Consider the following 22,890-nt stretch of genomic DNA (forward strand, 5'->3'; position numbering starts at 1 on the left):
AGAAGGTGGGTAAGGGTGACACTGTAGTGGGTGTCTGCTATAGGCCACCTGACCAGGAAGAACAAGTGGATGAGGCTTTCTACAGACTACTAGAAGTAGACCCACGTTTGCAGACCCTGGTCCTCATGGGGGATTTCAGCCACCCCAATATCTGCTGGAGAGACAACACAACAGGGCAGAAGCAATCCAGGCAGTTCCTGGAGAGCATCAACAACAACTTCCTAATCCAAGTGGTAGAGGAGCCAAGGAGGAGAGGTGCTCTGCTGGACCCCATACTCACTAACAAGGAGGGGCTTGTTGGAAATGTGAAGGTCAAAGGCAGCCTTGGCTGTAGTGACCATGAGATGGTGGAGTTCACGATCCTGAGGGCAGGGAGGAGGGTGAAAAGCAAGATCATAACCCTGGACTTCAGGAGAGCAGACTTTGGCCTCTTCAGGGATCTGCTTAGTAGAGTCCCATGGGATAAGGTCCTGGAGGGAAGAGAGGTCCAAGAAAGCTGGTTAATATTCAAGGATCACTTCCTCCAAACTCAATGAGTAGGAAATAAGGCAAAAATGCCAGGAGGCCTGCATGGATGAATAAGGAGCTCCTAGCCAAACCCAAACACAAAAAGGAAGTATATATAGGGTGGAAGCAAGGATGGGTAACCTGGGAGGAATAGACACATTGTCTGAGCATGCAGGGATGAGATTAGGAAAGCCAAAGTCCAAATGGAATTGAATGTAGCCAGGGATGTCAAAAGCAACAAGGGCTTCACTAAGTACATAGGTGAAAAATTAAAGACTAGAGAAAATGTGGGCCCACTGCTGAATGAGACAGGGGACCTGGTGACACAGGACATGAAAAAAGGCTGAGGTATTGAATGCCTTCTTCGCCTCAGTCTTTCCTGGCAAGACCAGCTTTCAGGAATCCCATTTCCCAGAGACCAGGGGGAAAATGTGGAGTGAGGAAGACATACCCTTGGTGGAAGAGGCTCAGGTCAGGGCATACTTAAACAAACCGGACATACATAAGTCCATGGGCACTGATGGAATGCACCCATGAGTGCTGAGGGAGCTGGCAGATGTCACTGTGAGGCCACTCTCAATAATCTTTGATTGATCATGGTGACTGGGAGAGGTGCCTGAGAACTAGAGGAAAACAAATGTCACTCTGTTGTGAGCTGCTAGTAGGCAGCTAAGCACCACACAGCTGCTCACTTACTTGCCCTGCAGTGGGATGGGGAAGAGAATCAGAAGAGTAAAAGTGAGAAAGCATGTGGGTTGAGATAAAGAAAGTTTAATAGGGAAAGCAAAAGCTGCCCACACAATCAAAACTAAATAAGGAATTCATTCACTCCTTCCCATCAGCAAGCAGATATTCAGCTGTTTCCAGGAAAACTGAACTTCATCATGCTTAACAGTTACTTGGGAAGGCAAACACCATAACTGACCATCTCCCCTTCCTCCTCCTTCCCCACAGTTTTTATTGCTGAGCATGATGTCATATGGTACAGAATATCCCTTTGGTCATTTGGGGTCAGTTGTCCTAGCTGTGTCCCCTCCCAAATTCTTGTGCACCCTGAGCCTACTCACTGGCAGGGCAGTGTGAGAAACAGAAAAGGTGTTGACCCTGTGTAAGCACTGTTCAGTAATAGCTAAAACATGAGGGATTTATCAAAGCTGTTTTGGTCATAAATCAAAACCACAGCACCATACAAGGTACTATGAAGACAATTATCTGTAGCCCAGCCAAAACTAGTACACACTCCTAATTCAAGAAGGGCAAGAAGGAGGACTCCGGGAACTACAGGCTGGTCAGCCTCACCTCCATCCCTGTGAAGGCGATGCAGCAGCTAATCCTGAAAACCATTTCCAGGCACATGAAGGACAAGAAAATCACCAGGATTAGTCAGCATGGCTTCACCAAGGGAAAGTCATGCTTGACCAACTTGATAAACTTCTGAGATGAAATGACTGGCCTGGTGGATGAGGGAGAGCAGTGGATATTGACTGCCTTGACTTCAGGAAGGCCTTTGACACTGTCTCCCATAAGATCCTCTTAGAGAAGCTGTATGGGCTGGATGAGCAGACAGTGAGGTGGACTGAAAACTAACTGAATGGTTGGGCCCAGAGGGTGGTGATCAGCAGCACAAAGTCTAGTTGGACACCAACAACTAGCAGTGTACCCCAGGGGTCAATACTGGGTTCAGTCCTGTTCAACACCTTCATTAATGATCTAGATGATGGGGCAGAGTGTACCCTCAGCAAATTTGCTGGTGAAACAAAACTGGGAGGAGTGGCTGATATGCTAGAGTGTCATGCTGTTGTCCAGAGGGACTTCAACAGGCTGCAGAAATGGGCTGACAGGAACCTCATGAAGTTCAGCAAGGGGAAGTGCAAAGACCTGCACCTGGGGAGGAACAACCCCAGGCACCAATATATGCTGGGGGCCACCCAGCTGGAAAGCAGCTTGGCAGAAAAGGACCTGGGGGTCCTGGTGGACACCAAGTTGAACGTGAGCCAGCAATGTGCCTGTATTGGGTCTGACTGGGATAGAGTTAACTTTCCCCATAGCAGCCCTCATAGTGCTGTGCTATGACATTGTGTTCAGCAATAAAAGCTAAGGGAAAGGAGGAGGAGGAGGGGGCATTTGTTATTAAGGCGTTTATCTTCCAAAGCAACCGCTGCATGTACTGAGGCCCTACTTCCCAGGAAGTGGCTGGACATTGCCTGATGATGGGAAGTAGAGAATAATATTTTTTTGTTGTTTCCTTTGCTTCCATGCACAGCCTTTGCTTTTCTTATTAAACTACCCATGAGTTTTTAATCTTATTTTCTCCCCCCCGTCTCACTGAGGAGGGGAGTGATAGAGTGGCTTGATGGGCACCTGGCAGCAGCAAAAAGAGTAAATGGTATCCTGGGCTGCATTAGGAGGAGTGTTGCTAGCAGGTCAAGGGAGGTGATCCTTCCTCTTTATTCAGCACTGGTGAGGCCACGCCTAGACTCCTGTGTCCACTTCTGGGGTCCTCAGTACATGAGAGATATGGAGCTACTGGAGAGTCCAGTGAAGGGCCACGAAGATGAATAAGGGACTAGTACATCTCTCCTATGAGGAAAGCCTGAGAGAGCCGGGACTCTTTATTCTAGAGAAGAGAAGGCTCGGGGGGGGAGTCCTGTGTCCAGTTCCAGGCTCCTCAGTACAAAAGATATGTAGCTACTGGACAGTGCAAAGATGATGGAGCCAGGCTCTTTTCAGTGGTGCCCAGTGACAAGACAAGAGGCAATGGGCACAAATGGAAACAAAGGAGGTTCTGTCTGAATATCAGGAACCACTTTTCCACTGTGAGGGTGACTGAGCACTGGAACAAGTTGCCCAGAGAGGTTGTGTAATCTCCATACTTGGAGATATTCAAAAGCCATCTGGATATGGTCCTGGGTAGCCGGCTCGAAGTGGCCCTGCTTGATCAGGGGCATTGGACTAGATGAACTCCAGAGGTGCCTTCCAAATTCAACCATTCTATGATTCTATGATTCTGTTATTTTGTAAGCTATTCTAATATCTTTAGCCCAACAAGTGTAATATGCAGCAGCAAACCTTCTTAAAGAATTGCTGTTTCAAGGAAGTATTTGGTCTTTATTCTATTCTGAAATAAGTTGAAATGCTTTGACATGAAATCATCTCTTTAGTTGCATATAAATCCTTTTTTTAAGTATTGACGCTCCGCCTTGTGGCAATCTGCTTAGTATTGAGGATGGATTTGTAATGCCAAGACTAATATTATTGTTGTTCCTATTATTCAGAGACTAAGAGCAGAAAGAGATTCTTTAAAAGAAACTATTGAAGAGCTCCGGTGTGTACAAGCACAGGAGGGTCAACTCGCCAATACAGGTAAGAGACAAAAAAGGACATTAAATATATATTTTCTAAAGTGCACAGAGGTCTTCCGGAGAATACTGGATATGTCTTTATTTAGCAGATAATAAACCTAAAATTCATCTAAACTCAAAACCCACTTCTGATATTACTTTGTTTTCAAATGCTTATGAACTCATGAAACTTTCAGATTGACTGAAATTTTTCATTTTAGTCTCTTCCCAAATATGGTGGGTTTAGAAAATGTTTCCCCCTACCCCAGGAATTTGATTTCTGAATAGTCATGCTTAACATCTCTCTTATCTCCAAAGAATATTATGTAACAATTTCCTGATGCCTACATGATTATTCATATGCTGCAATTTATTTCCATGTGTTACATTGCACAGCTTTTTAATTCTTATATAAACCAATCAGTACACCATCCACCATAAAATCACTTCTCCAGAATGGGTGACAATAGGAACAGTGATTGTTCTCCAAATTGTGTTGTGCTTGTCTTTCCTTCTTGCTAGAGGTCTGACATTTGTATTATTTCCCAATTACTCAAGAGCATTACTGTAAATCTATCAACTTGTAGAACAAAGTTTATTCCTGGTCTTTTAAAAGAAAGCTACTGTTCTTCCTGGTAAACTTTATATCTCTCTCTTTTCCTGACACAGCACTGATGCCCCTGGGAAGCCATGAACCTTCAGACAGTCTAGCAGTGGAAATTGTTACTCCTGAAATTAAGTAAGTTAGCTCATATTTTTATTCTGCCTAAGCCTTAGAATGTGCACATAAATGACCATTCCCATCTGGTTTTCAGAGTTTGAAAAATTCTATGATTCATGTTTGTTCTTCTCCTTCCCTTTGGATTTCCATAAAACAGCATCCTTTATGCTTATAGACAAGATTCACTTGACCTTTCTCAAGTTTATCTTCTTTCAAAAGGAGAAACAAAGAAACCCTTCATCCTCAAGTTGGGTTTCTCTTCCTGCAAAGAATTCATACAACTGCAACTTTTGTGTGCTTTAACAGACAAAAGTATTTGTAACAATGGGATATATTGGTTTTGTATGGGGAAAAAACATTAAAACTGTCAAAATGAATAGATTTTAAAATGCATTTGCATCATGGCATTAGAACAGCCATGCACTATTAGAAAGAAAGAGAAGGGACAGGACTGAAAATCACTATGGTTTAAGATAATGCAGTCTGTGTTTAGCCTTGCCAGAGTGCCTGGTATCACTGTAACTTGAAGTCATTAAGGGCCACGCACATCTCAGAAGTCTGCAAGCTCTTTAGGAGCTCATTTTTTCCTCTGCAAATGGTACAACTATTTCAACATTTGGAAAGCTGCATATAGGTTTAAGAAATTTTTTAGAGTAGTTAAAAGATATCTTGCTAGGTAAGTAGTAACAGAAACAAGTTGTTTCTCTTCCAGCTGCATTGCTGTGCATTGCTACAAGAGTAGTTCCTATCAGTTTTGTTCTCTAGCTGCAGAGAAAGAGAGTAATGTTTTGAGGCAGTATTACAAAAGTAGGGGTTATTGCATGAACATTCAAATGATTTGCATAGGAGACAACAGGATCCTAAATGCTGTAAATACCCAGGCACAGCCATGTAGAGTTCACTGCCTTTTTACCTTCAGCAGCTCCAGAAGCTGGGTTTCAGACTAACATACATCTATGCTGGCTGTCTGGAGGTGCTAAACTTGGCCTCCTTGTTTACTTCAGAAAGATGGGCAGTTGCAGTGGTTGAGCTGGGAAGACTGCTTCTTCCTTATCTACAGAGCTGGGCTGCTGCCACTGCTTCCAATGAAGTGTGAAGATTGCAGGAGGTCTCTGTTGCTGGTGGGAGGAGGCTCCCACCCATAGGAACAGCTACTGCTGCTGCTATCTTCTCCATGACAACAGAGTTTGAGTCTCTCCACCGTAAGCTAGCAAAAAGAGTATCTGGCCATTCAGATAAGATTTTCTGTTCAACCATCTTTTCCCATCCCATAGAGAAAAACTGCAGACTGGGTGAAAGTGTTTCTTTCATAAGGTGGATTCAGTCTATGGGCTGTTGGTTGGACTTTTTCTAAATAAACACGTTCAGTGATTGTTGTGGGTTGATCCCGGGCAGCAGCACCCACATAGCCGCTCACTCACTCTCCCCTGCCCTGCCCCAAAGGGACAGAGGAGAGTATAGGAAGAGCAAAAGCAAGAAAAATCATGGATCAAGATAAAGACAATTTAATAGGTGAAGTAAAGAGGGGGGAAAAAAAAACCCAGGTGGTGCAAAGGCAATCACTCACCACCTTCCACAAGCAGACTAATGCACAGCCAGTCTCTGAACAATGGCCACCTTGGAAGTCAAAAAAAAAAAACCAACCCACCCCCTTCTTCCTCTATCCCAGTTTTTATTGCTGATCATGATGTTATATGGTATGGAATATCCATTTGTCCAATTCAGGTCAACTGTCCCAGCTGTGTCCTCTCCAAACCTCTTGCCCACTCCCAGCTTACTTGCTGGGCTGGAACAGAGTGGGAAAAAAAGAAAACCTTGACTCTGTGCAAGCACTGTCCAGAAATAGCCAAAATATTAATGTGTTATCAACACTGTTTTAGCTGCAAATCCAAAACACAGCACCATATGGGCTTGTATGAAGAAAGTTAACTCCATCCTGACCAGACTCAATACAGTGACGTTCATGGGGACTGCGGGGGGGGGGAAGACCAAGAGGAGGGAAGTCACTTGCCCAGGTTCATGCAGTAGTTTATTGATAGCTAAGTTTACAACCTGTATCCTTTGATACCCTGATACCCAGCTCTGCTTACTACCCATTAGTGTGTCTGACCTTGTTCTCCGATCTAATCTGGGCCCTCAGGCAATGTTCCTCTTCTGTATTTTGTACAATTGCAGCTTCTTTAATCAAGTTTGAATTTGGAGATCAAGAGTCAATTGTAGTTTCATCTATTTCTAAAACTGGTAAAGATCTTTATGTTATCTTTACACATCCTGTGGTAAACTGTTTTATTCTTTATAGAGAATGGCAAGCTTCTTCTAGTAGCTTTTATTTGTTTAGGGAGAAACTCATTCGCCTTCAGCATGAGAACAAGATGTTAAAGCTGAACCAAGAAGATTTTGACAATGAAAAGATCACCTTGTTGCAGAGCTTGCTCGATGGAACAAATTTACGGAAGAATGAATTGGAGACAGAGAACAGGTAAGGAAGTATTGTTCTCTGTTCCAATGACTTTCCTAATGTTGTTTTTTTACCCCAGCCGGCAGCTGAGCACCATGCAGCCACTCGCTCACTCCCCCCCTCATTGGGATGGGGAAGAGAATCAGAAGAGTTAAAGTGAGAAAACTCGTGGGTTGAGATAAAGACAGTTTAATAGGTAAAGCAAAAGCCACATGCACAAGCAAAGCAAAGCAAGGAATTCATTCACCACTTCCCATCGGCAGGCAGGTGTTCAGCCATCTCCAGGAAAGCAGGGCTCCGTCACGCGTAACGGTTACTTGGGAAGACAAATGCCATCACTCCAAACGTTGCTGCCCCCCCTCTCTCTTCCCCCAAGCTCCTTATAAACTGAGCATGACGTCATATGGTATGGAATATCCCTTTGGTCAGTTTGGTTCACCTGTCCTGTCTGTGTCTCCTCCCAACTTCTTGTGCACCCCCAGCCATCCCGCTGGCAGGGCAGTGCAAGAAGCAGAAAAGGCCTTGGCTCTGTGTAAGCACTGCTCAACAATAGGTCCATAGAACAAAAACATCTCTATATTATCAACACTGTCTCCAGCACAAATCCAAAACGTATTCCTATACTAGCTACTATGAAAAAAATTAACCCTCTCAGCTGAAACCAGGACACCTAACAATGCTGTACACATCTGTCTTAGCAGACTGTTTTCAGGGCCAAGTTCCTTATGTAAAAAAAATGTGGTTAGCCCTATCAAAAAGTATCTCAATCAGCCTGTGAGTCTACTCAGTCATTCAATGCTGTTCCAGGATCTGGAGCCTGCAGTGTGGGCTGAAGAATTCTGTAATAGATTGCAATTGGAATGATGCAAAGGCTCACAAAAGGGACCATGTATTACTTCACCTTCTCCTTCTGTAAAGCAAGTGTAACAAAAAGAATCCCTTATCATCCCTACTACCCATTAATTCCCTGTACATTTTCCATCTTGCCTTCTGTTTCCTATTTTGTTCTTTAAAAGTATGTTCACAGGTGTTAGAGCTGCTGTCAAGATGATCTAGATTTTGTAAAACTGAGTATTTTATGAAAGTTTACAGTGATAAAACTTTTCCATGATTTTATGTACTGAATTTTCTCTTATTGTAATATGCAATATGTTTTAGCTGTCTTGTTTCATCCACAGAATACTGTGATCAGTGAGGATGAAGTCAGCAGAAAGAATCTTAGACTAGTCACAGCCAGTTCCAGTTGGGTCTGCAGCAGACCCACCGCAGGCCAAAGCTGAGCCAATCAGCAAAGTTGGTGGTACCTCTGCAAAAACATATTTAAGAAAGGGCAAAAACACTTGACATGCAGAGGAAAAGAGAAAAAAAAGAGTGAGAAACAGCAGTGTGAACCTCAAGGTCAGAGAAGGAGGAGGTGTTCCAGGCATCGGAGCAGAGATTCCCCTGCAGCCCATGGAGGACCTCATGCTGGAGCAGTTGGATATTTCCTGAAGGAATTGCAACCCATGGAGAACCCATGCTGGAGCAGATTTTTCCTGAAGGACTGCAGCCTGTGGAAGGACTCATGCTGGAGCAGGGAAAAAGTGTTAGGAGGAAGGAATGGCAGAGAGGAAGTTATGGACTGATTGCAACCCTGCATTCCCCATGTCTCCTGTGCCACAGGTCCTTCAGGGAATATCCACCTCCTCTGGCATGGGGTCCTCTATGGACTGCAGCATGGATATCTGCTCTGGCATTGTCCTCTCCATGGGCTGCAGGGAATACCTGGTCCACTGTGGTCTTTTCCACTAGCTGCAGGGGAATATCTGCTCTGACACCTGGAGCACCTCCTCTCCCTCCTTCTTCTCTGAACTTGGTGTCTGCAGGATTGTTTCTCACAGTTTTTTCCTCACTCCTCACTCCCAGACAATGTTTTGCCCTTTCTTAAATATGTTTTCTCAGAGATGCCACCAGCTTCTCTGATTGACTCAGCTTTGACCAGTGGTGTTGCAGAACCAGCTGGAACCAGCCGTGTCCAGCACAGGACAACCCTTGGATTCTTCTCACAGATGTCGCCCCTGCAGCCCCCCTCCCTCCACTACCAAAACCTTGTCACATAAACTCAATGCAATTTTGAATAAAGAAATAGTGTTGTATCTCTTGCATAGATGCCTTCATAATGCCGGACACTAAACATCTTGTTGTAATTCATTGCTTCTGAAAAGTAAAGTTTTATCTATTTCCTAGGCTGGTAAATCAGAGACTGCTAGAAGTACAGTCCCAGGTTGAAGAACTACAGAAGTCTTTGCAGGAGCAAGGTTCAAAAGCTGAAGATGTAAGTAGAAATGTATGTAAAATTTGTGTTCAAGTAATTGCTATTATCCTACCTTTCAGCTTTACATAATATCTTCTCCTTGTTACATCATTAAGAAATAATGCAGATGGAGATTTCTGGTAGCTTTCCATATGCGCTGTTATGGCCTTACATTTAAACTGTATTTAAAATAAAATGTTTTCTAGAATAAAAAAAAATTATAGAAAAGGAATTAAATATTTTTTCCCTTCAATGTGTCCATTCCAGTAGCAAACTCATCATTATTTAAAAATCTGTAATTAGAATAGAGACATTTATAGGAAATTAAGGATACATAGATTTTCCATTACTTAGTAAAATATCCCAAGGTATTTTTGTTTAACTATTCTTCATGGTAGTAAATACCTTTCTTGCCAGTGGAAACCCAGTAATTGCTGATATAAAGGTGTATATCTAATGCAAGATGTCATGCAAGCCAAAACCAAAAAAGTCAAATGAGCAGTCCTTTGACACAGTGCAATATTTTCTATTTCTGTATACCTAGATACATTTTAATATCTAGGTACATTTTAATATTTACAATAAAGACGTTGTCACAGGGTTAGTATGGGAACACAAATTCTAATCTTCCACTGAAAAATGTATTTGCCACCTCCCTTATTTGAGAGCAAAAGGTATAGAACTGTCCTGAAAACAGTGATTTCCTATTTAGAAAAATGCTCTTAAGAAATAACTTATAATTAATTTTAAAATGGGACTATACTATTGTCGTGGTTTTGCCCCAGCCAGCAGCTAAGCACCACACAGTCGCTTGCTCACTCCTCCCCCACCAAGGGAATGGGGAGGAGAATGGAAAAACAAAGTTGTGGATTGAGGTAAAGACAGTTTAATAGGATAACAAAGGAAGAGAATAACAACAACAACAGCAACAAGAATAGTAATAATAATAAAAGTGATGCACAAATGCAATTGATCACCATATGCAAAAGGAAAAGAAAACAATCCGACACCCAGTCTGTTTCTGAGCAGTGAATCTGCCTCCTGACTAGCTTCCCCAGTTATATACAGAGCATGATGTTATATGGTAGGGAATATCCCTTTGGCTAGTCTAGGTCAGCTGTCCTGGCTGTGCTCTCCCAGCTTCTTGTGCACCTGGCACAGCATGAGAAGCTGAAAAGCCCTTCACTTAATGTAGACACAGCAACTACCCAGCAACAACTAAAAGCATCAGTGTGTTATCAATATTATTCTCATATTAAATGCAAAACTCAGCACTATACTGGCTACTAGAAAGAAAAATTATCTCAGCTGAGACCAGGACAACTATTATGTCATTCCATGATATTCTTTGCTGTCTTGGTTACAGGTCAAAACCAAATTTTTCAGAGTGATTAGAATCTGGATATACTCCTTGCATGCTTTGTGGTAAACAGACTCAACAGAATCATTGATCTTTGGCATGCTTAACAGAAGCACTGTTTAATAGTGTCCAGTTGAGTGGAACCCTTATTACTATTACTATCATTGATGTAGGAAGTCTCAAAAAGCCCAACCCAATTGATATTGATTCTGTTATGTGTATATGAAAGGCTGAGAAATCTTAGGGCTTCCTCAGCAGTGCAACAGCCTAAGTAATTCAGTCATCTAAGTCTCCACCTTTCTCATGCTCTCATAAACATTCCTGCCTTATTAGCCCAGTGAGATCAAAGCACTGATATTTTGTATTGGCATGAATAATAACACAACTTTACTGACATGCTGTTAGTGTCTCTGAAAAAGGATCTTTGTTGCTCTCAGCTCCACTCTGGCAAGAAGAGTTGTGGGAACTGAAGGCAAATCATGTTCCCACTGAAAATCAAGAGGAAAATCTTTGTTTACTTCAGCGGAGTCAGGATTTCATCCTGTCTTGTCAAGGAATGCATTTAAATATGCTTGAAATTAAGGATTAGTGAACACAGACAGAGGAGTTTTTAGCAGTTCCATTTGACAAGTTTGATTGTAATATTACTAAATTTAACATTCTCCTGAAAACTTCTGATGATATTTCTTAAAACCCACCTAGCCTATTATATTTATGTACCAGAAAATGAAACTTCACTTTTATAGTTTAGGAACCCAGAGAAAGCATTTATTGATAAGACAGTTCTTTTTTTTTTTCCTCATGAGTTTTGTTATTTTCAGCAGTTGACATATAAAGTTTTGTTTTGTGATTTACTTTTTGAGCAATGTGTTTATGAAAGCTATTCTCAGATGTGGAGAGTATTGTAAATAATCTCAGTCTAATCAAGTATACCTTTATTTATTGTAACTTTAAATCTGGCCCTGTTGGAGGCTTTGGTTTAGACAGTGATTTAAGATTTGTCTACAGTGCACTTAAAGGACTGCCTACAGCCCATATAGGTATAAATTGAGCTGATTTGGGTTCTGCTAGTAGCAAAACCATGCCAGCACAGGTTTTCACGTGGAACTGTACAGCCTGCTGTGGGTACCAGGCAGAGCTGAAGCTCATGGTGCACCAACTGCATTCCTAGCTTCAGTATAAATTTGACCACACCATCAGTGATATATAGGCACTACCCTCAAGGGCCTATCTTGTTGGATTCTGAATATTTGTCTGAATGTACTCTTAAACGAGCAGAAAAGGAAATGTAGAATCATAAAATACTTTAAGTTGGAAGGTACCTTTAAGGGTCTGGATGTCTGGTCCATCTTGCCACTCAAAGTAGGGGTCAACCTGTTAAATTTGTTAGGGGAAATCAGGCTGAGCAGGATAAAGGTCCACTAGTGCAAATACATGTATATATGTATAATGTGGATGCCTTCAGCAGCAGGGCTCAGATACTCAGTCTGACCAGTAGCTGGCCCCTGGATCCCAGTCTCTCCAGTTGCTGGCACCCAGACATAAGAGCCCTTGATGCTGCAGGCCTACTCCAGTTGCTGGTGCAGTGGTCAGGGCTCCTCTGGTCCCCCAATAGCCAGTCTCGCCCTTAGAGATGCACACACATTCCTGGCTCCCAGGTCACTTCACATACACGTTGGCTAGTCCAGCTTGATGTTCGCTAGCAATCACACACTCACTTGTACAACCAGCATACTTGCTCCAGTTGCTGACACTATGGGCACACAGGTGCTCTGGCCCTTGGTCCCACTCCAGTGGCTAGCACTTGATTTCACTCACTCTCTAGTTGCTGGCACTGTCCTGGTTTCCTGCTAGGACAGAGTTAACTTTCACAACAAGCTGGGAGGGGACACAGCCAGGACAGGTGACCCAAACTAGCCAAAGGGGTATTCCATACGATATGATATCATGCTCAGCATATAAAGGAGACTAGCCAGGGAGGAGCGGTCTGAGTGTACCATGAGAAATTGCATTGTTTATCACCCATTTTGTATATTCTAAGTACTGTTGTTATTTTCCTCTTCCTTTGCTGTCCTAGGAAACTGTCCTTATCCCAACCCACAAGTTTTACCTTTTTCTTCTGATTATCCTCCCCATCCCACTGGGGGGGGGAGGGGTGAGCAAGCAGCCTGGTACTTAGCTGCTGGCTGGTGCTAAACCACAACAGGCACCCAGGCACATGAGCCCCTGTGACCTGTGGTCTGATTACAGTCAGATCCCCATACACACACATGCACACAGAATAGAGTTCCTCACCCAGGGAAACAGTTAGAAATGGAATTTAATAAGATAACACAAACTGCACTGATCAGGTACAGGGCATGGCCAGACAAGTGTACTGACCAGCCACTGTTTACATGTGACTGGCCCATTTTATCTCTGTACCCTCTATTTTCCCACACATGTTCCTCCCCAAATCACCTAAACCCCTTCCTTTTCCTGCCTTTGGTTCCTCCCCTAAACATCCCATAATATGTCCTGTGCAATCCCAAAATGTTTTTCCCCATAATGTGTCCCATATCCCTAGGCAGCAACTCCCCATCAGTCCGAAAGGTGCTCCAGCACTGACTCATCTGGATAGATTCCACACCTGGACCATGGGGCTGATGCTCTCCTTGGAGAGAGTTGGCCCTGGGAGAGGCCAACAGGGTGTCCCTTCCTCTGAGTGTGTAATTTGTTATTATATTTCTTAGAAAAACTGGAAAAGGAAAAAAGCAAACAGCCAAAACCCACAAGTCCATACTGTAAAGTTCTGTAGCTCTGTTTGAATTCAGTGGAGTCACTGAGTTATGATGCCTCCTTGGTCACTTGGGTTATTTTCATAGAATCACAGATGGTTTGGGTTGGAAGGGACCTTAAAGATAATCTAGTTCCAACACCCCTGCCATGGGCAGGGACACCCTTCACTGCACCAGGTTGTCCAAAGCCCCATTTTACCTGCTACCATCTTTATTCATAGTTTGGCCAATCTGAGTCAGCTGTCCTGGCTGTGCTCTCCCAGCTTCTTGTGCACCTGGCAGGGCATGAGAAGCTAAAAAGTCCTTGACTTAGTGTAGACACAACAACTACCTAGCAACAACTAAAAACATCAGTGTGTTATCAATATTATTCTAATACTAAATCCAAAACACAGCACTATACCAGCTACTAGGAAGAAAATTAGCTCTATCTCAGCTGAAACCAGGAGAGTATTCACCCTTTAATCCATATCATCTACATCATGTCCAGGTCCTATACTTCCCAACATGTTCCAATTAATCACCATCACTTTTCCTGTCTTTTGATATGTACACACAGATATCATTCCCTGAGTCTATGGGCCATCCCTCTAAAATGTCTGTTAAGTTCATTTGGTCCATGACTTCTGGGCTCCATCTGTCATAACAGTCTCTCAAGGCAGGGGAGATGGTGTGTGATGCTGAATTCTTGCATGCTGCATCTGGAGCTTGTAGCTGATGTATCTGACATGGTTCATGCTCATGGTTGAAGAAGTCTCTCGAGGAAGTTGCTGGGCAATCATGGCTGAAGCCAGTTCTGGTTTCATCACCTCTACCTGGGCACTTTGGCCCAGGTGTCTGTGAGGTTGCTTTGGAAATGAGTCCCATTGTCTGACTCAATTCTTTCTGGGGTGCCATGTCACCATAGGACTTGCTTTTCAAGGCCTAGGATAGTATTCTGGGTGGTGGCATGCGGCACAGAATATGTTTCCAGCCATCCAGTGGTTGCATCCACCATTGTAAGTACATAGTGTTTACCTTGGCAGGTTTGTGGGAGTGTGATGTAATCAATCTGCCAGGCCTCCCCATATTTATATTTCAGCCATCGTTGTTCACACCACAGAGGCTTTAACTGCTTGGCTTGTTTCATCGCAGCTCATCTTTCACATTCATGGATGACTTGTGCAATAGCATCCGTGGTTACGAGCCCATGTATATGTTTCATCCCTTCCTTGATGACCTGAGGTGTCATGGGCCCAATGAGCTATAAATAATTGGAACCTTGTAAATAATTGGCACCTTGGACCCTGGTGACCCACAGAAGTAGGGCTCCACTTCAGTCTTCGCCCTCCAGCTTCACAACCACAAATAGATATGAAGCCTTAACAGCTGTAGACACCCACGAGCAAGATGTGCAAGGAGAAATTGTACCAGCAGCACACAGTGGATACTGTAAAAAGAGACGAGGAGTGCTTGTAGTGGGTGACTCCCTGTTAAGGGGCACCAAGGTGCCCATCTGCTGACCTGACAGGGAGTCATGAGAGGTATGCTGCCTTCTGGGAGCCAAGATCCGAGGGGAATCTCCATCCTTTATTGGGTGCAGGGGGAACATTGCCACCAAGGATGAAGAAAAGGCTGAGGTACTTAATGCCGCCTTTGCCTGAGTCTTTAATAGTCAGACCAGCTGCCCCCAGGGCATTCAGCCCCCTGAGCTGGAAGACAGGGATGGAGGGCAGAATAAACCTCCCATGATCCAGGAGGAAGCAGTTAATGACCTGCTATGCCACCTGGACACTCACAAGTCTATGGGGCCGGATGGGATCCACCCGAGAGTACTGAGGGAGCTGGCAGAGGAGCTTGCCAAGCCACTCTCCATCATTTATCAGCAGTCCTGGTTAACAGGGGAGGTCCCAGATGACTGGAGGCTTGCCAGTGTGACGCCCATCTACAAGAAGGGCCAGAAGGAGGATCCGGGGAACTACAGGCCTGTCAGCCTGACCTCAGTGCCAGGGAAGGTTATGGAACAGTTCATCTTGGGTACGCTCACCATGCAGGTGCAGGACAACCAGGGGATCAGGCCCAGCCAGCACGGGTTCATGAAAGGCAGGTCCTGCCTGACCAACCTGATCTCCTTCTATGACAAGGTGACCCACCTAGTGGATGAGGGAAAGGCTGTGGATGTTATCTACCTGGACTTCAGTAAAGCCTTCAACATGGTCTCCCACAGCATTCTCCTAGAGAAACTGGCAGCTCATGGCTTAGACAGGTGCACTCTTCGCTGGGTAAAAAAACTGGCTGGAAGGCTGAGCCCAGAGAGTTGTGGTGAACAGAGTTAAATCCAGTTGGCGGCCGGTTACAAGCAGTGTTGCCCAGGGCTCAGTCTTGGGGCCAGTCTTGTTTAATATCTTTATCAATGATCTGGATGAGGGGATTGAATGTGCCCTCAGTAAGGTTGCAGACGACACCAAGTTGGGCAGGAGTGTCAATCTGCTTGAGGGTAGGAAGGCTCTGCAGAGGGATCTGGACAGACTGGATCGATGGGCCGAGGCCAACTGTATGAGGTTCAAGAAGGCTAAGTGCCAGGTCCTGCACTTGGGTCACAACAACCCCATGCAACGCTACAGGCTTGGGGAAGAGTGGCTGGAAAGCTGCCTGGCGGAAAAGGACCTGGGGGTGCTGGTTGACAGCCGGCTGAACATGAGCCAGCAGTGTGCCCAGGTGGCCAAGAAGGCCAACAGCATCCTGGCTTCTGTCAGGAATAGTGTGGCCAGCAGGACTAGGGATGTGATTGTGGCCCTGTACTCAGCTCTGGTGAGGCTGCACCTCGAATGCTGTATTCAGTTTTTGGGCCCCTCAGTACAAGAAGGACACTGAGGTGCTGGACCGTGTCCAGAGAAGGGCAACAAAGCTGGTCAAGGGACTGGAGCACAAGTCTTATGAGGAGCAGCTGAGGGAACTGGGGTTGTTTAGCCTGGAGAAGAGGAGGCTGAGGGGAGACCTTATCGCTCTCTACAACTAATTGAAAGGAGGTTGTAGTGAGGTGGGTGTTGGTCTCTTCTCCCAAGTAACTAGCAAAAGGACAAGAGGAAATGGCCTCAAATTGCTCTAGGGGAGGTTTAGGTTGGATATTAGGAAAAATTTCTTCATTGAAAGAGTGGTCAGGGATTGGAACAGGCTCCCCAGCAAGGTGGTGGAGTCACCATCCCTGGAGGTGTTCAAAAAGTGTGTAGACGTGGCACTTCGGGACACGATCTAGTAGACATGGTGGTGTTGGGTTGATGGTTGGACTTGATGATCCTAGAGGTCTTTTCCAACCTTAAAGATTCTATGATTCTATGTTGCCAAGAGGGTGCCACAACTTGTCAAGAGCACAGACTACTGTCCACTGCTCCTCTTTCATGCGGGCATGAATGACATTGCAAGCCAGAACCTGGGCAGAATCAAGGAAGACTATAAAGCCCTGGGGGTGCAAGTGAAAAACATTGGTGCCCAAGTTATCTTTTCCTCCATTCTACCAGTCGGAGGGAAGGGGGCAGCCAGAAATGGACATATAATGCATATCAACTCCTGGCTACGTAGCTGGTGCCATGACAAGGGTTTAGGCTTTTATGACAATGGGACATTCTTTGACTATAACCTGTTAGAGAGGGATGGGATCCATCTGTCTAGAAGAGGCAAGGGAATCTTTGACAGCAGGCTGGCCAACTGGATGAGGCGGGCTTTAAAGGATTCAGGAGGTGGGGGTCCAAAATGGCAAAGCCCAAGCCAATGCATACAACTGAGGCATAAGCCAGGCTAACCAGAGCAGTGACAAATGTTCCATAACTGTCTCCCAAGATGAGAACCAGAAAGCCAACCACCCCAAGGGTGTGTGTGGCTGTGGTGGACCCTCCTGTATCACTCCAGGGAAACCTCCATGCTCGATTACCTCTTGGAAATGCTTGTACACCAACGCATGCAGCATGGGGAATAAACAGGAAGAACTAGAGGTCTGTGTGCAGTCGCAGGGCCATGATCTCATTGCAATTACAGAGACATGGTGGGATAGCTCGCATGACTGGAATGCTGTCATGGATGGCTACATACTTTTTAGGAAAGACAGGCCAGCAAGGTGAGGTGGTGGAGTTGCTCTTTATGTGAGAGAGCAACTGGAATGTATTGAGCTCCATCTAGGGGTGGATGAAGAAAGAGTCAAGAGCTACTGGGTAAGGATTAAGGGGCAGGCTAATAGGGGTGACACTGTTGTGGGTGTTTACTACAGGCCACCTGATCAGCAAGAGGAAGTCGATGAGGCCTTCTACAGACAGCTGGAAGTAGCCTCACGATCACAGGCCCTGGTCCTCATGGGGGACTTCAACCACCCTGATATTTGCTGGAAAGTCAACACATCCAGGCATAAACAGTTTGGGAGGTTCCTGCAGAGCATTAATGATAATTTTTGACACAGGTGGTAGAGGATCCCACGAGGAGAGGGGTGCTGCTGGATCTTGTACTAACAAACAAAGAAGGACTGGTTGGGGATGTGAAGGTTGGGGGGCAGCCTTGGCTGCAGTGACCATGGGATGGTGGAGTTCAGGATCCTGCATGGAAGGAGCAGGACAGTAAGTGGGATTACAACCCTGGACTTCAGGAGAGCTAACTCTGGCCTCTGCAAAGACCTGCTTGGGAGAATCCCATGGGTTAGGGCTCTAGAAGGTAGAGGGGCCCAAGAGAGCTGGTCAATATTCAAGCACCACTTCCTCCGAGCTCAAGATCAGTGCATCCTAAAGAGTAGGAAATCCAGCAAAGGAGGCAGGAGACCTGCATGGATGAGCAAGGAGCTTCTGGGAAAACTCAAAGGGAAGAAGGAAGTTTACAGTAAGTGGAAAAATGGAATGGCCACTTGGGAGGAATATAGGAATCAAGTCAGAATATGTAGGGATGCAACGAGGAAGGCTAAGGCCCACTTGGAATTAAATCTGGCAAGGGATGTCAAGGACAACAAGCGGGGGGGGGTTTCAAATACATCAGCAATAAAAGGAAGACTGGGGAAAATGTGGGCCTGCTACTGAATGAGATGGGTGCCCTGGTGATGGAGCATACAGAGAAGGCAGAGTTACTGAATGCCACCTTTGCTTTGCTCTTTACTGCTAAGGCTGGCCCTCAGGAAACCCAGACCCTGGAGGTAGGAGAGAAAGTCCGGAGAAAGGAAGACCTTCCCTTGGTCAGGGAGAATTGGGTTAGAGAACATCTAGGCAATCTCGACATCCACAAATCCATGGGCCCTGATGGGATGCACCCACGAGTGCTCAGGGAGCTGGCAGATGTTATTGCTAAGCTGCTCTCCATCATCTTTGAAAGGACATGGAGAACAGGAGAGGTGCTTGAGGACTGGAGGAAAGCCAATGTCACTCTGGTCTTCAAAAAGGAGGACCCAGGAAACCACAGGCCAGTCAGCCTCACCTCCATCCCTGGAAAGGTGATGGAATAACTTATTCTGGGGGTCATCAATAAGCACGTGGAGGAGAAGTTGTTTATCGGGAGTGGTCAACACGGATTCACCAAGGGGAAATCATGCCTGACCAATCTCATAGCCTTCTATGATTGCAGGACCAGCTGTGTGGATGAAGGGAAAGCAGTGGATGTTGCCTACCTTGACTTCAGCAAGGCTTTTGACGCTGTCTCTCATAATGTCCTCATAGGCAAACTTAGGAAGTGTGGGTTGGATGAGTGGAGAGTGAGGTAGGTTAACTGGCGGAATGGCAAAGCCCAGAGGGTTGTGATAAGCAGCGCAGAGTCTAGTTGGAGGCCTGTATCTAGTGATGTGCCCCAAGGGTCAGTGCTTGGTCCGGTCCTATTCAACATATTCATCAATGACCTGGATGAGGGGACAGAGTGTACCCTCAGCAAGTTTGCTGACGATACTAAGCTGGGCAGAGTGGCCGACACACTGGAAGGCTGTGCTGCCATTCAGCGAAACCTGGACAGGCTAGAGAGCTGGGCAAAGAGGAACCATATGAAATTCAATAAGGGCAAGTGCAGGGTCCTGCACCTAGGGAGGAATAACCCCAGGCACCAGTACAGGTTAGGGGTTGACCTGCTGGGAAGCAGCACTGCAGAGAAGGACCTGGGAGTCCTGGTGGACAACAAGCTCTCCATGAGCCAGCAGTGCGCCCTTGTGGCCAAGAAGGCCAATGGTATCCTGGGGTATATTAAGAAGAGTGTGGCCAGCAGGTCAAGGGAGGTTATCCTCCCCCTCTACTCTGCCCTGGGGAGGCCACATCTGGAATATTGTGTCCAGTTCTGAGCTCCCCAGTTCAAGAAAGACAAGGAACTACTGGAGAGAGTCCAGTGGAGGGCTACAAGGATGATTAGGGGACTGGAGCATCTCTCTTATGAGGAAAGGCTGAGAGAGCTGGATCTGTTTAGCCTGGAGAAGAGAAGACTGAGAGGGGATCTTCTCAATGCTTGTAAACATCTAAAGGGTGGATGTCTAGAGGAAGGGGCCAGGCTCTTTTCAGTGGTGCCCAGTGACAGGACAAAGGGGCAATGGGCACAAGCTGGAACACAGGAAGGTCCATCTCAACAATGAGGAAAAACTTCTTCACTGTGAGGGTGACTGAGCACTGGAACAGGCTGCCCAGAGAGGTTGTGGAGTCTCCTTCTCTGGAGATATTCAAAACCTGCCTGGACGCAATCCTGTGCAACCTGCTCTAGGTGATCCTGCTCTAGCAGGGGGGTTGGACTAGATGATCTCCAGAGGTCCCTTCCAACCCCTATCAACCTGCGAATCTGTGAACAGGGCATACGGCTTCTTATTTTCTGGTAGTTTATTATACGGTGAGGCCTCTTCAGCATGCGTCACCTCCTCTTCTAGGGATACTCCAATATCTTTGCCTTCTGGCCAGTCCATGATCACTTCCAGAATTCCTGGACGATTGGGGCTTCCTATCCTTGTCTGCTGTGTCATCAGTGCAACCCACTTACTCCACGTAGCATCAGCTGCATGGTGTGTAGAGGGGACCCTCCCTTTAAAAATCTAGCCCAGCACCGGCAGTCGGGGTGCCAGGAGGAGCTGTGCTTCAGTACCAACCACCTCTGAAACAGATCGAACCCCTTCATAGGCTGTCAATGTCTCTTTTTCAGTTGGAGTGTAGTGGGCCTCGAATCTTCTATATCCCCCACTCCAAAACCCTAGGGGTTGACCTCGAATTTCCCCTGGTGTTTTCTGTCAGAGACTCCAGGTAGGTCCATTCTCCCCAGCTTCAGTGTAGAGCACATTCTTTACATCTGGTCCTGCCCAGACTGGCCCAAGGGCTACTACATGGACAATTTCCTGTTAAATTTGTTCAAAGGCTTGTTGTTGCTCAGGGCCCTGTTTGAAATCATTCTTCTTCTGGATCACCTGATAAAGAGGGCTTACAATGAGACTCTCATTTGGAATATGCATCCTCCAGAAACTCACAATGGCTAAGAAAGCTTGTGTTTCCTTTTTGCTAGTTGGTGGAGATATAGCTGTTATTTCATTGATCACATCCATTGGGATCTGACGATGCCCATCTTGCCATTTTATTCCTATAAAGTGGATCTCCTGTGCAGGTCCCTTGACCTTACTTTGTTTTATGGAAAACCCAGATTTCAGCAGCATTTGGACTATGTTCTTCCCTTTCTCAAAACCTTCTTCTGCTGAGTTGCCCCATACAATGATGTCATCAATGTATTCCAGGTGCTCTGGGGCTTCACCCCATTCCAGTGCAGTCTGGATCAGGCCATGGCAAATGGTGGGGCTGTGTTTCCACCCCTGGGGCAGTCAATTCCAGGTGTACTGGACGCCCCTCCAAGTGAAAGCAAACTGTGGCCTGCACTCTGCCGCCAAAGAGACTGAGAAAAATGCATTGGCTATATCACTTGTGGCATATGACTTGGCTGCCTTTGACTCCAGTTCATATTGAAGTTCTAGCATGTCTGGCACGGCAGCACTCAGTGGCGACATGAGGTCATTCAGGCCAGGATAGTCTGCTGTTAGTCTCAACTCTACATTAGACTTTCACACTGGCCATATGGGACTGTTAAAGGGTGAGCGGGTTCTGTTGATCACTCCTTGGTCCTCCAGTTGACGAATCAGTTTATGAATGGGAACCAGGGAGTCTCGGTTGGTGTGGTATTGCTGCCAGTGCACCGCTGTGGTAGCAATTGGCTCCTGTTGTTCTTTGACCCTCAGCAACCCCACAACAGAAGGGTCCAAGGAGAGACCAGGCAAGGGAGACAACTCTTCAATATTCTTCATCTCCAATGCAGCTATACCCAAAGCCCACCGGTACCCTTTTGGGTCCTTGAAGTACCCTCTCTGTAGGTAGTCTATGCCCAGGATGGATGGAGCCTCTGGGCCAGTCACAATGGGGTGCTTTTCCCAGTCATTCCCAGTTAGACTGACTTCAGCCTCCAATACAGTTAGCTGTTGGGATCCCCCTGTCACTCCAGAAACACAGATGGGTTCTGCCCCTTTATAGTTTGATGGCATTAGGGTACACTGTGCACCAGTGTCCACTAGAGCCTTATACTCCTGGGGGTCTGATGTGCCAGGCCATCAAATTCACACAGTCCTGTAAACCCAGTTGCCCCTTCCTTCCACCTGGCTGGAGGCAAGGCCCCTCTAATCCTGGTCATCATATTCATTACTGAGGAATGGATTCATGCGGTGCACATAAGGTCGAATTTCATCCTTGTTCCTCACTTCTTGTAAATGTGAATCAGAAGCTCCTTCCATAAGACCAGAAGTAAAATCAGTCCTCCTGCTCTGTCTGGGGAACTGCCCACTGGAGACTGGAGCAACGGTTTTCCTCGGAGAATGCTCTTTTGAAATTGTTTTTCCTTGCAATTCACGTACTCATGCCTCTAAGATCGAGACAGATTTTCCATCCCACTTCCTCATGTCCTCTCTGTGATCACGCAGGTAAAACCACAGAGTACCTCATGATGTGTACCCTCTATATCCTCTCTCTAGAATGGAATAACGCTTAGTCCTATTAGCTGAGATACTGGTCCATACAAACGGGGAATTGGACGTATCCTCTTTCTGTTGACAGACCTCCTGGGACAGTTTGTCAAGCAAGTTTTTGGATTTTTCAGACCGTCTTTCCATGGCTACGACACAGGCCCATAGGGAGGAATAAAGATTTCCTCCATATTGCTGGAGTTGGCCAGCCACTTCATTCATTGTTGGTGCGTCTTTGTCTTTCCAGGCCAGTACTGCCAATGATTTGGCATACACCAGTGGTGTGCTCTGTACAAACCTCCGCCACATGAGTCAGGTACAGTGGACTTAGAATCATAGAATCATAGAATGGTTTGGGTTGGAAGGGACCTTAAAGATCATCTAGTTCCAACCCCCCTCTGGCTCTGTGGGTAACTGCGCATTGTCTGGGTCATACTAAACCATCTCCCGCATGTCTAATTCCCTCAGGTAGTGGATACC

General features: G+C 45.8%; 1 protein-coding gene across 8 annotated transcripts in view; it reads left to right on the top strand.

The window, feature by feature from the left end:
• LOC142599168 (protein Hook homolog 3-like) overlaps window positions 1–22,890 on the top strand; it is a 133,139-nt gene that overhangs the window by 94,769 nt on the left and 15,480 nt on the right. For 5 of the 8 annotated variants that reach the window (XM_075738950.1, XM_075738946.1, XM_075738952.1 and 2 more), the window contains 4 exons: window positions 3,783–3,870; window positions 4,518–4,587; window positions 6,869–7,048; window positions 9,254–9,353. In XM_075738950.1, the coding sequence (XP_075595065.1) occupies window positions 3,783–3,870; window positions 4,518–4,587; window positions 6,869–7,048; window positions 9,254–9,353 (438 nt within the window). The remainder of the gene's footprint in view (window positions 1–3,782; window positions 3,871–4,517; window positions 4,588–6,868; window positions 7,049–9,253; window positions 9,354–22,890) is intronic. The other 3 variants (XM_075738948.1, XM_075738947.1, XM_075738949.1) reach the window with 3 other exon arrangements.

The sequence above is a fragment of the Balearica regulorum genome, chromosome W (assembly GCF_011004875.1).
Source record: "Balearica regulorum gibbericeps isolate bBalReg1 chromosome W, bBalReg1.pri, whole genome shotgun sequence".
Classification (NCBI taxonomy): Eukaryota; Metazoa; Chordata; class Aves; order Gruiformes; family Gruidae; genus Balearica; species Balearica regulorum.